A 15451-nucleotide genomic window follows, 5' to 3' on the forward strand; every position below is an offset into this window, starting at 1 on the left:
ACATTCACCAGGCTCCCCTCGGGTCAGAGGTCACCACCGGGCATCTGAATGGGTCTCCGTGGTAACAGTGGCCACGGTGGTTGAGAGTGGCAGAGGCTTTTTGTCACCGACTGGTTGCCATGGACGGTGGTTTATTACTCTGATTCAGCCTCAAATGGAAATCTCAAGCATATTTTCAGCAAATATCTATCATTTTAAAATCATGGAATATTTTCTGCTTTTTCAAAATTAAAACTAGCTTTTATTGGACAAAATTTAACAGGAAAAGCAAACTTTTGATTAGGCAAAATAGGAGTAATAAAAAGATAAGTCTGAGCTAATGAAGCCCTAATCATGAGCTCTTCTGGCCTGTTTGGCATACACTTCGACTAACAAGCTGGTAGTTTTCAGTTTGGTGCTTTAGCCCTCTGCTGGCCAAACTCATAATTACAGCCTGCATCAAGCTGGTGCCGTGCAGTGAACTTTGACTTTCAAGTCAGAATAAGATCCAAAATTATTAATTTATTGATTCTGTTTTTTTCTTTTTTTCTTTTATCTGGCATATATTTAAATATCTATCATCTGATGTTAAATCATTGACTTATTTAAAATCTGTCGAGTTTTTATTTGTGCAAACAGGTAATTGCTTTTTCTTATAATACCTTTGTATGAAATATACTCTGACTATAAAGGATTAAACAGGTTTAAAGTTATTTGGCCTTTTTCTTTTTCTATAGATAATGTGTGGTCAGAAACACTTTCTAAATTGTTTCTCTAATCTGGGTTTATTTTAACAAATGATCAAATATGTTTGTTGTGTATTTTTTTAATTAATTTTGCATGTTTCACATGGAAGGATTGTTATTTTTATTTTCTCAAAGTTGAAGGTTTAACCTCTCTGTCTCTGTCTCATGGGTTTTATTAATTGGCCATTTGAAAGCAACATTTTCAGCAGCAAAAGTACAGAAACTGCAGAACACATTAAACACACACAGACTGATTCTTTCAAACTTTTATTTCCATTAATTATGGGGATTTTCTGCTTAAAAAACACAACACTACATAATACAAAAATCTTACATCAGACAATTAGAAGAAATATTTGTAATACAGAAATGTGTGCTTAATAAAAAGTCACTATTGTCAAAAAGGTACATTTATTAATCTGAAAAACAAACCTCATCATACATTTTCTAACTTATTATGCACACCACAAAAAAAAAGGAGTTTTAATCTACAAATCCTGCATAAAAAACTTGAGTCCTTGATTTAAAGGGAACCATCTCGGACTCCTAAGTTAAGGTTTTAGCTCTGAAATGAGATGGATTTCCTCTGCTCTGCTCCCTTGTCTCGCTTCTCCTTACTTGCAGCCTCTCCTGGTCACGCTGTCCAAACAGATCAAAGGTCAAACGATAAGGAGACGTCGAACACTGGGGCCCATTCAGCTGCACAACCATAAGTGAATAACATGTGGGCATCAAGAACCAGCGAAGGAGGCAGAAAGAAAGGAGAAAGTTTTAGCTTTGGCGTGTGTCTTGACAACTCATTGTGCGTGTCGGAGTCGATTTAATTGAAGCAGACATCGAATGGCTTTTAAAACACTGAGTTGTTATGCAAATTCAGGATTTTAGACTGAAATTTCATCATGCGTGGATTTAATCTCGCTGGTGGGAGAAAAGGTTCTCGTGAGTAGGTAGCCTCCTTGTGTTTTCCTGCCCACATTTAAATCATCGTTTTCCTGCCACTCTCTGCGCTGGCAGGTAAACCGTTGCTGCTTTAGGTCCGACTTCTCCCCTAAGTCATTAGAACATCAGATAACACAAATGATCAGCAGTGCAGAGGAAAGGCCGACTCCAGCGTTGCCCTGCAGCTACATGTGAATTTCAGCAAAGCCAGACAATGTGTCACCAATCGATGGGAACATTTTGTTTCTCTTTGCTTTCTATTTCACAAATGTAAATTATACTGAATCAAAAATAATTCAGAATATAATTGAAGTGTTGATTCAGTAATTCTATTGAAAAAGTACAACTCATATCACACAGAGATCGACATATTTCAAGTGTCCTTTTCTGTATAGTTATTCTGATTATTATAGATTACTGCTCATAAAAAGCCCCAAAATAGAAAAGAATAATTAAAATAGTTTTTAATACAGGAATGTTATGGTCATCAGAATCATAAGGAAGAGTGATAACTTGACAGCGGTCCAGCTGACAATCACTGATGAACCAGACAAGGAGGAAAAATTACACAAAAAAGAAGCTGGTTTTTCATAGAGTTGCATCCATGGCAAGTTTAGTGGAAGGAAAAAGTGTGGTAGAGTGTTCTGGTGGCTGTTAAAGCATTTAATCCAAGCAGTCCAAGCAGCCTCATGATTATCTCAGTTGCTGGTTTTTCTTTTTCTACCACACTTTCTCCTTCCACCCAACTTTCCATTAATACACTTTGGAATAGCACTCTGTGAACAACCAGCTTTTTTTTCTTTTTTTTTTTCAATGACCTTTGATAACTTACAGTCTATTTGTAGGATGCCAGTGTGTGTCTGTTGGACAACTGTGAGGCCAACATTTATCCCCAGGATTGTGTAGACATACAAATGACTAAAACACAACATGGTAAAAATCACTTCTCGTAAGATTCATAGCAGACATGATTATCTTGAATGAAACAAAAGCTTACTTCACCCATTCACTGAATAGCAATATTATTGAAAATGTCATTATTTGTGTTACACTATTCACCAAGTGAAACACAAATTATGTAGATTACTGCCACATGAAGTGATGTTTCAAAACATTTATATTTGTTATTTATTTTCTGCTTGCAGCTGATGAAAATATGACATTTAAGATTTGAATGTTACAGAAAAATAAAACGAACAAACCATGTTCAACACTTGACAAATGAGCCTCATCTGAACACATTTTAAAAGTTTTTCAGTATCTGTAACATGCATGTAATGTACTTATGTACTAATGTAACCTTAATGGACCATAACCCATTTTCAGAAGTGAGGATGTCTTCTGCATGTGACAGGAAACATCTTCAACAAACAAGAGAAAATGTCCAGTTGCCTTTTGTTGAAACATGCAGGAACGTGTAAAATCTTCTGTCATGAGGATTTTGTTTATCCGCTTCAAGCTATTTTGACATAGATTGCAGAACAGTTTATTGTTCCTGCTTGCACATACAAACATGGAATGTAGACCGTCTTAGTGTAAATTATAAAAAGATAAAATATAGATTACTTAATTATAAACTTTTTAGCTGTAAAATAAAACAAATGAGCCCTTAGTGTCCCTTCAGCTGTTTTTTTTTTTAATTGTCTTTAAAACTATGCAGTAATAGAGAGAAACAATAAGTGTGAAGATGAATGATGTGTAATAAAGGTGCATTCACCCGGGAATTAAAGCAGAAAGTTTCGGCTTGAGGGCATCTTTTCGCATTCGGCATGCACCATAAGCGCTCAGAGAACAGCTTAGAGTTATAGTGCGCTATTTAAAGCCATTTGTAGTCAAAGCCATCTCGCACTAGCCAGCTGAAGCGCTATGATTCAGGTCCTGTCCTGGAGCTGCAGGCCAAAGCTCACATGCTACAGCTGCATGAAAGCGTCAAAAAAAGAAACACAACTCCTGCAGCTACAGGTTGACGTTTTTGTGGCAAACATTTTTTTAAAGCCATAAAAAAAAATTTAAAAAAACCTGCGTCAACTCTGCTATTCAGGGTTACGGCCTCTTTTCCTGATTAGCCCCAGCGCCTCATCAATAGGCCTGACTGTCTGCTCCGGTCATCCGGACAAACAGCTCTTTCTGCTCAACAGCTCAGAGAGGAGTTAATTATGGCATAGCACATGGCTGGCATACTGGGCCATGGCCTCGCCAGCGAAAGAAGCATGAATGTGTCACAAGATGCCCTGCAGTTTGATTCATGTGATAAGAAAGGACACAGAGGCCAACGTTTGAACAGGAGAAAACGCGAAATCAAAACAAAGGAAGAATTTCTTTAAAGAAAACAGAAATGTCACCTATTGGATAGTCAACTAAAATGTAGATATCAGTCAGAAACATAATATTTGATATTCTTAGTTAACACTAGGACAAATACAATCTCTTCCACTATTTCCTCCTTAGGCCTACAATACTCATATTTTTTGTTCTGTTATTGATAAGAGACAGTTATAGACCATGTATTCATTACTCAGGCAGGGGATTTGCTTTATTGTAGAAGCAAAAACAAAAGCCAAGCTAAATCAGAGAAAAAGTTAAATTATAAAACACCATAAAAAAGCAATAATTTGCATGACGCCACCCAGTGGTGGTGGCTGAAGGACTAATTGTAGATTCTATTGGGCTTCAAAAGCCTGGATCTCAGTTTCAATATGTAAAATCAGGCAGTGAGAATGCAAAGCTGGAAAGTCCATAAGCAGCTCCAACATGGATGCTGTATTTTGCAGCATTTGTACTAAAAAGCTTGAATTTCCCAATTCTGTGTTAAAAATATTAGACGGAAATCCTCCAGAACATAGGACAACTTGGAAACTCAGATATTATTGATGTACATATTTTTTGTAAATATATTTCTTTACTGATAACACTAACACTACTAGCATTTTGATTTGCATTGTGGATGTGCAGCAACGGCGTGATGCCTTCATGTTAATCTGGACCAAAATCTCTAAGGAATATTTCCAACATGTTGTTAAAGATATGTTGTAATTAAAAAATCACTGAACAGAAAAAGGGTTTGAACCTATACACACAATTTGTGTCTAATAAAGCGGTCAGTGACTACATAATATTTGTATCGACATTAAGCTGTTGCACAATTTGATAACACCTGGATGCCGCCAAAAAAAAACGTGTTGTGAAGGACCACCTATCTGCAGCTCGATCTTCCCTCAGATTGGCTTTACTTTAACTTAACCTCAGACGTGTTTGCTGTGAAACAGACAAGGCTCTCAGTTCGTTGTTGTGGGATCATCTCTTTGTCTTTTCGCTCTCGTCATCTCATAACGATTGTCTGGCCTCCAGTGTGTTGACAAGAGCTGTGTTGGCTTTTTCCTGAGGGCTCTCATTTTCTTCCAGTGGTGCATTCAGCAGCCCACCCCCACATCCCATCAAACGCACTCCAATGAAGATCTCATTTTGCTCTTATTAGAGTTCGTTGAATAAATAAATTACTGACAGGTACTGAAGCTGAAGCATAATGTTACCAGGATTAATATTTAAAATAACTGGATAAAATTAATCACTTTCACTGTTTTCCTTTCATTTACTTCTGGTAGGTCGTCTGCAGATGGAGCACATGGTGGAGATTTTAGGTGCAGCCAAGGAACTAAAGTAAACCTGGCAATCTGCAAATGCCTTGGTTGGTTTTATTGTGCATTTTAAACATTTCAAACAGGTGAGAACATGTTAGCCCCTATGTAAACTAATGCCAGGTTTCAGACTCTGCATGTCTGTGTAGCATCAACAGCATCAAGATCATCCGCAGCTATGAGTGTTTTAGCCTCTGCTTTAGTTTTCTTTTTCCAGGTAGTGAAAAGCAACACCCTCAAAGCACGAGGATTAATAATGCAGAAGAAGACAGGCAGCGTATTGATTGATTGATCGAGTAAGTGCCATTATCCTCCAATCAGTCAAGAAAGGCAATTAAGAGCTTGACACAGAGTGACGTCACATGCTGCCCTCTGGTGGATGGAAACGTACAATAAGCACAACAGCATTATATTTTGAGCTGATTTATTACATTTCAACCAACAAATTAAATAGCATAAATCAACATGTTATTTACAGAGACTAATTGAGGGAATCCATTCATAAATAAAATGTTAAACTTTACTATAATTACATGGATTACACGACTCTCCCACAGCGGCAAAGTCAATAACATGATGCAATCTGAAACCATCTGCCTTTAAATCTGAAACCATCTGGCTTTAAATGATCACCTGAGTGAATCTGAAAAGTGCTGGAATAAACTGAACTGACTCAAAATTTATTTGGACCAGTTTGATTCTGGAAAAATGTATATAAATTGGATCTGTCTTGATATTTGGTGGAACTTATGAATAAACTGAATCAAACTATTTCCTCTTTTTCTCCAAAGAGGCTCAGTAAATCTATATTAAAATCTATAATGTTTAGTTCAAATACAATCCTATGTTGTAAAAAACATGTTTTAAAAAATAAGAAATAATGTAAGAGATCACAGTTGTTTTTCATTTCAGTTTAAGATTATGTTTTCTTTTTAACTTGTGTTAAAACATCAGTTTCATTTTCCTTCTTTCCGCTTTGTTCCGTAAAAAACTCAAATAGGAAGAACATTTTACTGGAACAATGTTGCATTTAAACCTTTAAATTCAAATACAAATTCAGGACAGGAAACATGGATTATTCTCCAACTCTCTAAACTAGTCAACATGTTTCTTGAATGTCAGGTGTTTCTGATACAGGTTCGTAAAATCAAAATTGATTTTAAACTAAATCTACCACCAGATGTCCCATTTAAGATTTATGTTGGAACATAAAAAATTGTTAAAATTGTGATCATGTTTTACTTGTAAAGAATTGTTGGTATCTATGCTACTTTCAAGATATTTGCTGTCTGCTCGTAACAGACAACAAATAATTGTAAAGCTTGTGAAACTATTTGGTATACAATACACATTTTGTACTTTTATGTACAGTAGCAACAATTTCCAAAGGAAAGTTTTTCTGTTTAAAGAGCCAATGTCAAGACACGGTGATTTAATTTATTGAAAGTGGATATAATACTTTTGTGTGTGGCCTAAATAACGTTGAAGCTGCAGGTTGCAGACCCAGAAGTGTGCAGCAAATAAAATGCAAAGGGAACAAGAGTTTCTTTTTTTAGTTAATAGAACTTTATTTAATTTTATATCTGCATTCTCCTTCAAAAGGCAAGAAAATAGAAAAGGAGACAGAAAATGAATCATGAATATAAATATACAAAGAGAAGGTTTGTTTTTACAACCAGTAACAATCAAGAAATTAAATTAACCATATTTGACATGAGGCACAGCCATCTGAATTACGAAAAGCAAATTCTGCCAGAAGCTGCATTGGATACAGGCCAAATGGTAAGTAACATTTAACTTCGTGCAACTGCCCAACATTAAAAATGTACCATAACATTGTCCCACAGGCAACAAAACACTTTGCTTCCAGTGCACCATCTTCTCCTTCCCATACTTTGGCAAAGCTACATATTTACAAGTCAGTCTTGATGTTTTCCACAACTTGTCCGCATCGTTTCTCCCGTGGAAATGAAAAATATGAAAAACTCCAAAATACACAGTGACACACCCATGCAGATACAGTCAAGTCTTTCTGTAAAAACACACTGCACAGGTCAAACAGCTCCAGCTGGTCCATCGAAAAGAGAAGCACAGTAGTAGTACAGTCAGGATGTAGAACAGGATGACTGAATAGGCCACATTGGTCAGAACTGATACGGGTTTACTTCTGTTACCATAAAACATCCACTGACAGTCAAATTCCAAACCCCAATTAAAATCATCAGAAGCCACATTCACAAATAGTACAATTAAGAACTTGGCACAAACTCTGACAAACTATTTACTGAACGTGCAGATTAACGAGAGATACTCGTTGAAATACACAGAAGTCAAGATGCTAGTGCAACCGTAAAGTAATTAGGAGTAAGTTGATTTCAACATAACACAATAAATAAAGGATGATAAAGCAAATATTAGGGACAATATCCAACAACCAGCAAAAACAGCAAAGTTACAATTTCGAGACGCGAATTCAACAAAAGGCACATACATTATGTACCGGCCAACAGATGCACATGCTCAGGCACTGACGTTTAGTACGGGATCTGGTTTTGGTAGTACTGGAGCATATCGTACGTTCGGCTCCTGTGCAAAACAGAAAAGAGGAATCAGTCAGAAAAAAAATAATAATAATTCTGGAGTCTAACATTAAAGAATGAAACGAGGATCAAATTCACCGACCTGTTGCTGAGGAAGCAGTTCTGGATGACTTTAATGATGAAGGAAGCTGCATCTTTCTCACTCAAGCCAGGGTTGAATCGTTGACTGCATGCGCAGAAACATTATAAGCAACAGCAGCAAGTGGTATTTTAAACACTAGTGTGTTCATTCACTAAATCACCAAAAGTCGAGCGGGACTCACGTGAGTAGTTTGATGGTCTGCCCTCTGAAGCAGGGAAGTCCTGTGTCCAGCATGAGATTTACTAAAGAGACCACGGCGTCCATGTAGGGCCTGAATCAATGCAGGAAAATGGATTATTATTATTATTATTATTATTATTATTTCAAAACTATCTCACTGTGCAGTAAACAGTTACTCTAGGCTGGTGGTGCTCCCTCTAGGTGATGGACAATGTCAATACAGGAAGTCACAAGTTGGTTCCTGATATTTCTTTGATTAACTAAACATTGCCTGTTTTTTTTATCAGTCCTCCTGAGATTGGGGACTAAAGATGGGCTTCGGTCTCTTTGCGAGCTCACCTCACAGCCAGGTATCCCCTCACACACATCTCCATGAACCACTTGAAGGGAGTCGCCTCCATCTTCCCACCCATGATCATCACCATCTCATCCGTCAGCTTGATATCCGGCTCCCAGCCGAGATTCCCTCCAGGAGAACTTTCAAACATGAACCCAAAGTCTAAAAGGCAGAAACAGCCACAAACGTGATGGTTAAAGGTTTGGGACTAGCTAGTGCAAGGCAATAACATGATATTTTGCCACTATAAATACACATGAGGCTACTTTAAAACAGCTATAAATATTGTGGATAAAAGATAAAATAAAAGGAATAACTATACATTCAAAGATTTTTTTTTTCCACTGTGGCTATAATTAGTGATGCCCAACAATTTCTAGAAAAAAACTTAGCTGATATATACTATATTTCAATATATACTTTACTTTTTAAAGCACTCATTTTCTAGACATATTTAATTGGCAACACATAATTTCTGGCTTCCCAGAGGTATAAATATGTCAGCGCCTCTCTTTTTGTTATAATAAGAAAGTTGAGAGAACGTGGGATTTAATTAGGGAAGATGTGCGTTGATATCAGAAAAAAGAGAAAACTCAAACTCACTGACAGAACTGCAGCAAGAAATTTAAAATTCTACTTTATAAATCAAAAATAAATAAATTTTAAGGTTCTTTTTTTTCTTTTTTTTTTTACACATCTTCACCAGGAGTACCAATATATGTGAAAGGCTCTTTCTATTTTGCAAATGTTGCCAGACTTTTTAAAGTTTTCTTTCCATGCACAAATGTTAGGCGAAACTGTTGCAAAAACATTCCAGAGAGACGAAAACAAAAAAGATGCCTCACCGATGTGAATGAGATGGCCCTGCCTGTCCAGCATGATGTTGCCGTTGTGTCTGTCTTTTATCTGCAGCAGGAAGAGCAGCAAGCTGTACGCCGCCATACTGCGGATGAAGTTATATCGTGCCTGGAAAGACAAGCGTTAGTGGGGATGTTAGTTTACACTGCAGCGACAGGATCGTTTGGATGAATAATGTCAGGAAGCCTCTGTGAGTTTACCTTCTGAAATGCGAGTGTGGATTCGTCTCCATACTGATTCCTGAAGTAATCGTACATGCCAAAGTCGGTCTGTCGGCCCAGTTGGTCCCGAGACTTGCAGTCTGGGATGCACTCAATCACTCCACACTAAGAAAGCAGAGATATTACATGTATATAAAAAAGGCTGAATTACAGAAAGTATGTTCAACACTTGATTTTAACAGTTTGTAGTTTCCATTTAAGGTGTACTCTGTAGTAACTAAGTAAATAAGGATCATGCACATTTTTCATATTAGGACCACAATTTCCAGAATGTTCAGCCCCTTTAGCTGGATTTCAAAGTTACATTGAGAAAATCACATCACTTTAAATTTAAATTTAAACTTGTAAAATAGTGATGCTTTCAACCTGCTAAAACAAGACAACGTGTGCATGTATGTGTGTGTCTTTTAGACCAGTGTTTTTCAACCACTGTGCCGCGGCACACTAGTGTACCGTGAGTGACCGTCAAGTGTGCCGTGAAAATTATCCAGCTTATAGTCTGTATTTTCCGGACTATAAGCTGCTACTTTTTTCCCACACTTTGAACATGCGGCTTTTCCGTGGATTTTTCTTCAACCACCAGGGGGCTCTTTAGCAGGAAGTGAATCATTGGAAGTCAAAATGGGAAATCAAAGAAGAAAGCGCTCATTTTCATTTAGAACAAGCACATACTAGCAGCATGCACGACGGAGAAATGTTTTCAAACTCATATGATGCAGCTTCTAAGTTGAGGAGTATCGATCTGGCAGTACAGGAGGGAAATAAAGCCGCTGCACGTAAACTCGGCGTGAACAAAACCGGATTTGGAGACGGAGATCTACGTCCTTAACATATCCAGCAGTTATTAGGACGCAGCCCTCTGCTGCCCTCTGCTGGGTCCTTATGGGAAACCGAGAGCGGAAGAGATACCAGCAGTCTGTAGCCCGGTGCGGCTGATATATGTAAGTTTCCGGGGGGTGGGAGGGTGCTGTTATAGTATGGTGCGCTCATAGTCTGGAAAATACGGTAATTAGTCTTAAAAGATTTTTTTTGAAAACAAATTAATTATCTGCAAATAATGCCATCTTTAGTGTCTCTGCTGTAGTAGTGACTAGCGGCGTAATCATGTAATTTTATTATCACTAGATGGCAGTAGGTACATTCATTTTAGGGTGATTCTTTTTTTGCGGCAACATTCCATGACCCCATGTTTTGCTTACAATTATTTTTTGTAAAATGTGCCAAATATTTACAACAAAGTATTTTAATTATACATTTAGATGTTTGCCATTATTCATATATAAATGAAATGCCTTTTAAATATTATTTTGTTCTTTACACACCTTTTTGGTGACTGACATGTTCAATTTCATGTGTCCCCAGTGCAGCGTAATAGACTTCCTCATGACATTTAAACTATAAAATATATATATATATTTATGTCTTTCTTCAATAAGTTGATTGACTGGACTAAACCTTATTTTAATATGCAATTTAATCTACTGAAACTATTTTCTCATTTGATATTTTCTTTATATTATGCATGTCCCAGTACTAACTTTCCACCCTGTTATGATGTTTCATTTCTGCCTTCCAAAAATCTAAAATTCCATAAAAGCCATTTAATGAAAGTGACATCAATTGGTTTTGATGTGAATTCAACCATGGAAAACAAAGTAAGCTTCAACTGTCACTATCTCTGTACTTTTTCTTATCTAAAATATGTTAAACCTGTATATGTAAAGCTTAAAGTTCCACCCTGTTATGAAAAATGTTTATTCAGTAGAATTTAAAAAACATAATATTAGATTTAGTCATTAAAGGTTTGTTATTTTGTTGAAGGTTAGCTAGCTAAATGGTGACCACATAAAGAGCTACAGGTAGATTAGTTAGAAAGTTCCACCCTGTTATGTTCCACCCTGTTATGATAAGATTGTGAAAAATGTTTATTCAGTAGAATTTAAAAAACCTAATATTAGATTTAGTCATTAAAGGTTTGTTATTCTGTTGAATGTTAGCTAGCTAAATGTTAACCACACAAAGAGCTAAAAGTAGATTAGTTAGAAAGTTCCACCCTGTTATGTTCATGAACCAAATAAGGTAGAAATTAGGGTGGAAAGTAATAATTTTAAGTCAAATAATAAAATTTCAGATGATGGAATAGAGTTGCAGAGTAGTCTGAGGTATTATCAGATGTCTTTGCCATTTGTCTGTTTTCATTTCACTAGTTACCCCCATTGACTCCTGTGAGGGGAACAATGAGTTCCTGTCATGGGAAAATCCACTACAGGGATATCACCTGTTTTTGCCAAATAGAGCCAGGACAAATACTCTACCTACACTTTGACTTGAAAGAGGCAATCCTGCAACTAATAATGAAAATCATCAGATTTTAGAATCAAAGAGTAGATTGATTTTCCAACCTGTTTTGGGACAATCCACCATGTTATGTTCCATTCCACACATGTTTTTATTAAATATTGTTACAGAAACATTAAGTACTGTGATTTTTTCTGTGCCATGTTGGGAGTTGAAGACCAATAAATGCAAATATTGGTATAAGTTTTTAAAATTACCAATATTTTCAATGCTGTCAGTAATAATGAGTAAAAAAAAACTTTTTTTCTTTACAATACAGTCATAAATGATTCGTAACTTCATGATGTGTTACAATTTCAAGAATAAAACATATTATATAGTAAAAGGGACACACTCTTTTTAAGAAAAGTCATTATTTTTCAAAATTTAAATGTTTAACTATTTGTTGTCTATATGTAAATGTTTATAAGAGGGTGGAACACATTCAGAGACAATGGTGAAAAAAAACACATGTAATTATTAATTCATCCAACCCTGAGCTTGCCCTTTATTAATTTCTTATTGTTAAACATGTCAGTGTTGTAACAAAATATTTAAAACTTAAAACATTAATAATTTTTTTTTTTCAAAAATCCTGAGGCCAAAATATTGCCGCAAAAAAAGAATCACCCTTAAAAACAAGATAATTACACACCACAGTGTTGTGGAACTGTTCAGGTGTATTTTTGAAGTGGACATGTTAAGTGCAATTTGAAATAAGAAATGTAAAATATGATGAAAATAAATTTTTGTGTTTATTTGATTCCTATTCAAGACACTTTGATAATGATGACTATATATGTAATATATTTTGGTTGGTGGTGTGCCTCGTGATCTTTCCAATTAAAACAATGTACCTTGGTTCAAAAAAGGTTGAAAAACACTGTTTTAGACAATGTGACAGGGTATAAAGTATCTGCCAAATATTTTTCCTTTCACTTATTTTCTTTTCAGATATAAAATAAATAAAAAGGGATGTAATTCCACACTATTTTAGACTTTATAGGAGCCCTCTGTGAGTCGGTATCTCTTTTTTTACGAGGGTTTTGAGTTGGTATGTTTTAGTTCTTGAAAGCTTTTGTACAATTAATTTGGACTGGCTATCCTCCTGTACTCCCTTTGCCTACAGGTACAAATCTTGTGATATTTTTCGACTTCCTAGTGTCAGGAAGAGTAAAGTCTTACTCCAGGTGCTGTGGCGACCACTCTGTACGGAAATACATAGAGATCCAGCCCCACCATTTGGAAGATGTTCTTGAACAGGCTGATGATCTGCAGAGCCAACATGTCCTGAAAACACACAAACAGACAAAATGGTAAGAAAAAGATCATCTGTTAAAAGATAATTTGTGATGACATCCGGGAGGGTTGATGTGAGCAATCGAGACCTGTCTGCAGTCATCTCCAACTTTGAAGATTGCCGCCTGCCAGCAGGCACTGGCCTCTTCCTCGACGTCCGTCTCGTCCTCAGAACGTAATTGGCACCGAAGACCTGAAGGAAGTTGTGCAAAATATTGAGAATGTATAAATCTTTACATGTTCTGGGCAATTTATCACACAAGAGTTGAATACTTTAACCAACAGTACCTTCTTTTTCTAGCTCACTCACTCCACATCTCTTAACTTTGAACTTGGCCAAGTATGGTGCTTTGGCAGCACTGAGTAAAGGTGCAAGAAGGAGAAAATGATTTTGAAACTTTTTACATACAAAGATAATTTCCTAATACTGATCGTTTGTGGTTGATTTGTAACCCACCTCTGCATGGGAGTACCGGACTTATAATCTATGTCCAAAACTATGGCCTCAGGGTTACTGGGAAGATAACAGCCACACTGGACCTTAATCTGCGCCAATGCCTCCAGACAGGCCTTCTTCCTCTCTTCCCCTTTACGAATAGGTCTGAAAAAGACAAACAAAAACAAGTTAAAAACAAGTTTTCCAATCTTTGTGTTTGAATGTTTGTTACTTAGACTACCGAGCTCTGTGGGCATCAAACTAAATGACTTCAGACCACAAGTGACAGCGTTCTTCTGATGCAAGTCACAGAGGAGAGTCACTAATACTGAGCGGAGGCCTGGGGACGGCAGCGAATTCTCCCCTGTTGTTGCAATTAGTGCTGTGATGAGGGCAGAGGGGAAACTTTCCGTCTCTTGTGAACTGACAGAACACCTTCTGTCAGAAACCAGCTCATTGGTTCCACATATTCACTGACATATGATAACAAAGCAAAGTGTTTTCCAGGGCAATAGATAATGAAAATGACAGAGGAACAAATAGTCACTAAATTAATGAACAACAAAGGGATTCAGAGGCAGGAAGTGAAACAAAACACCTTCGCCGTTGGGAAAACGCATCATAAACCTCAACAGATTACCTGCCGTGTTCTCCTCAACAAAAGTTACTAGTTACTCACTAGTAACTTTAAGACCGAAAGAGAAGATCGGCATTCTTTATGTTTCACTCGCTGTCTGCAAGTTTGACTAGAAATGTATGAATTGGTACCATGAGCTAAGACAGTATTTAACCAGGACAAAAGGTTAAATGAAATGGAAACCCTTACAAAGCGGACTGAGTCCAGCAGAACCGGGTCAAGTAGAGTCAGTGGAAAATGGGAACGTGAGGCTACAGGGTGGGAATAAAAACATCCTTTAAATGATGCAGTTATGTTCAGGTTTAAAGAGAACTCCTACTTGATAATGGCGGACACGTTGGTGATCTTGTTGAAGAAGTCAAACTCTCTTTGGTAAAAGTCTTTGGCTGGGCCAGACAGTGATCCGATGATCTCCTCCACCATCTCTTCCAGCAGCTCCCCGATGTCCGCTGCATAAACAAACAAAAACAAAAATAAAGAACAAACTGTTTTTTTTGCAGTCTTAACCCCTCAGGATGTGTTGTTTGTGTGCTCATGTTGATTCTGGATAAATATCTCACGGTCTTTATGGTGTCCCTCCTCGTCCAGGAACATGTTGGTCTTCATGTTCCAGATGAACTGGTGAGCCAGCAGCTGAGACTTCTGAGCGGCCCACAGGATGTACTCTCTCACATAGCCCATCTAGATTCAAATGTATGCAGGATAAAGTCAGGAGTGCAGGCACCCTGTAAGAGTTTAAATAAATTTGCCACATGAGAAAATGAAGTGCCCACCTTATCATACCGAAGGGCTTGGACAATTTGAGGAATGTAAAATAAAATAGCATCCTAGCAGCAAAATAAATGAGAAAAAAATACTTTTAATGCATCCGTTTTGACTTATTAATACAAATTTTACAATACTAATAGTAATTGTACATATTTTACGTGTGTATTTGCATACAGGAGGAAAAGAGCGCAGCACTTTGACCCCATACTGGGCCGTGAGAGGGTGAGGAGGGTACATGGAGGAGAAGTAGGACAGTCCAGTTGGTGGATCTGCTGGGGCCCAGCTCAGGATATGACTCAGTTCTGGCGAGTCGGCATCAATTGTATGGCAGGTCACCAAGAACTGAAGGAAAAAGTATGGAGAATATAATTACATCACCTGGTCAACAAGGTGCAAA

The 15451-nt window shown here is 37.1% G+C and overlaps 1 protein-coding gene across 2 annotated transcripts in view; it reads right to left on the minus strand.

Moving 5' to 3' along the window:
* Positions 1-6842: 6842 nt before the first annotated feature.
* The window catches only part of pi4kab (phosphatidylinositol 4-kinase, catalytic, alpha b), a 31704-nt gene continuing 23095 nt past the window's right edge, over positions 6843-15451 (minus strand). For both annotated transcript variants that reach the window (XM_008418124.2, XM_008418123.2), the window contains 14 exons: positions 15229-15396; positions 15060-15113; positions 14847-14967; positions 14606-14735; positions 13671-13814; positions 13502-13572; positions 13303-13406; positions 13100-13204; positions 9557-9682; positions 9344-9464; positions 8501-8660; positions 8163-8252; positions 7982-8065; positions 6843-7885 (listed from right to left, as the gene is read on the minus strand). In XM_008418124.2, the coding sequence (XP_008416346.1) occupies positions 7834-7885; positions 7982-8065; positions 8163-8252; positions 8501-8660; positions 9344-9464; positions 9557-9682; positions 13100-13204; positions 13303-13406; positions 13502-13572; positions 13671-13814; positions 14606-14735; positions 14847-14967; positions 15060-15113; positions 15229-15396 (1530 nt within the window). In that variant the 3' untranslated portion in view covers positions 6843-7833. The remainder of the gene's footprint in view (positions 7886-7981; positions 8066-8162; positions 8253-8500; positions 8661-9343; positions 9465-9556; positions 9683-13099; positions 13205-13302; positions 13407-13501; positions 13573-13670; positions 13815-14605; positions 14736-14846; positions 14968-15059; positions 15114-15228; positions 15397-15451) is intronic.

This window comes from Poecilia reticulata, linkage group LG9, assembly GCF_000633615.1.
Source record: "Poecilia reticulata strain Guanapo linkage group LG9, Guppy_female_1.0+MT, whole genome shotgun sequence".
NCBI classification, from domain to species: domain Eukaryota; kingdom Metazoa; phylum Chordata; class Actinopteri; order Cyprinodontiformes; family Poeciliidae; genus Poecilia; species Poecilia reticulata.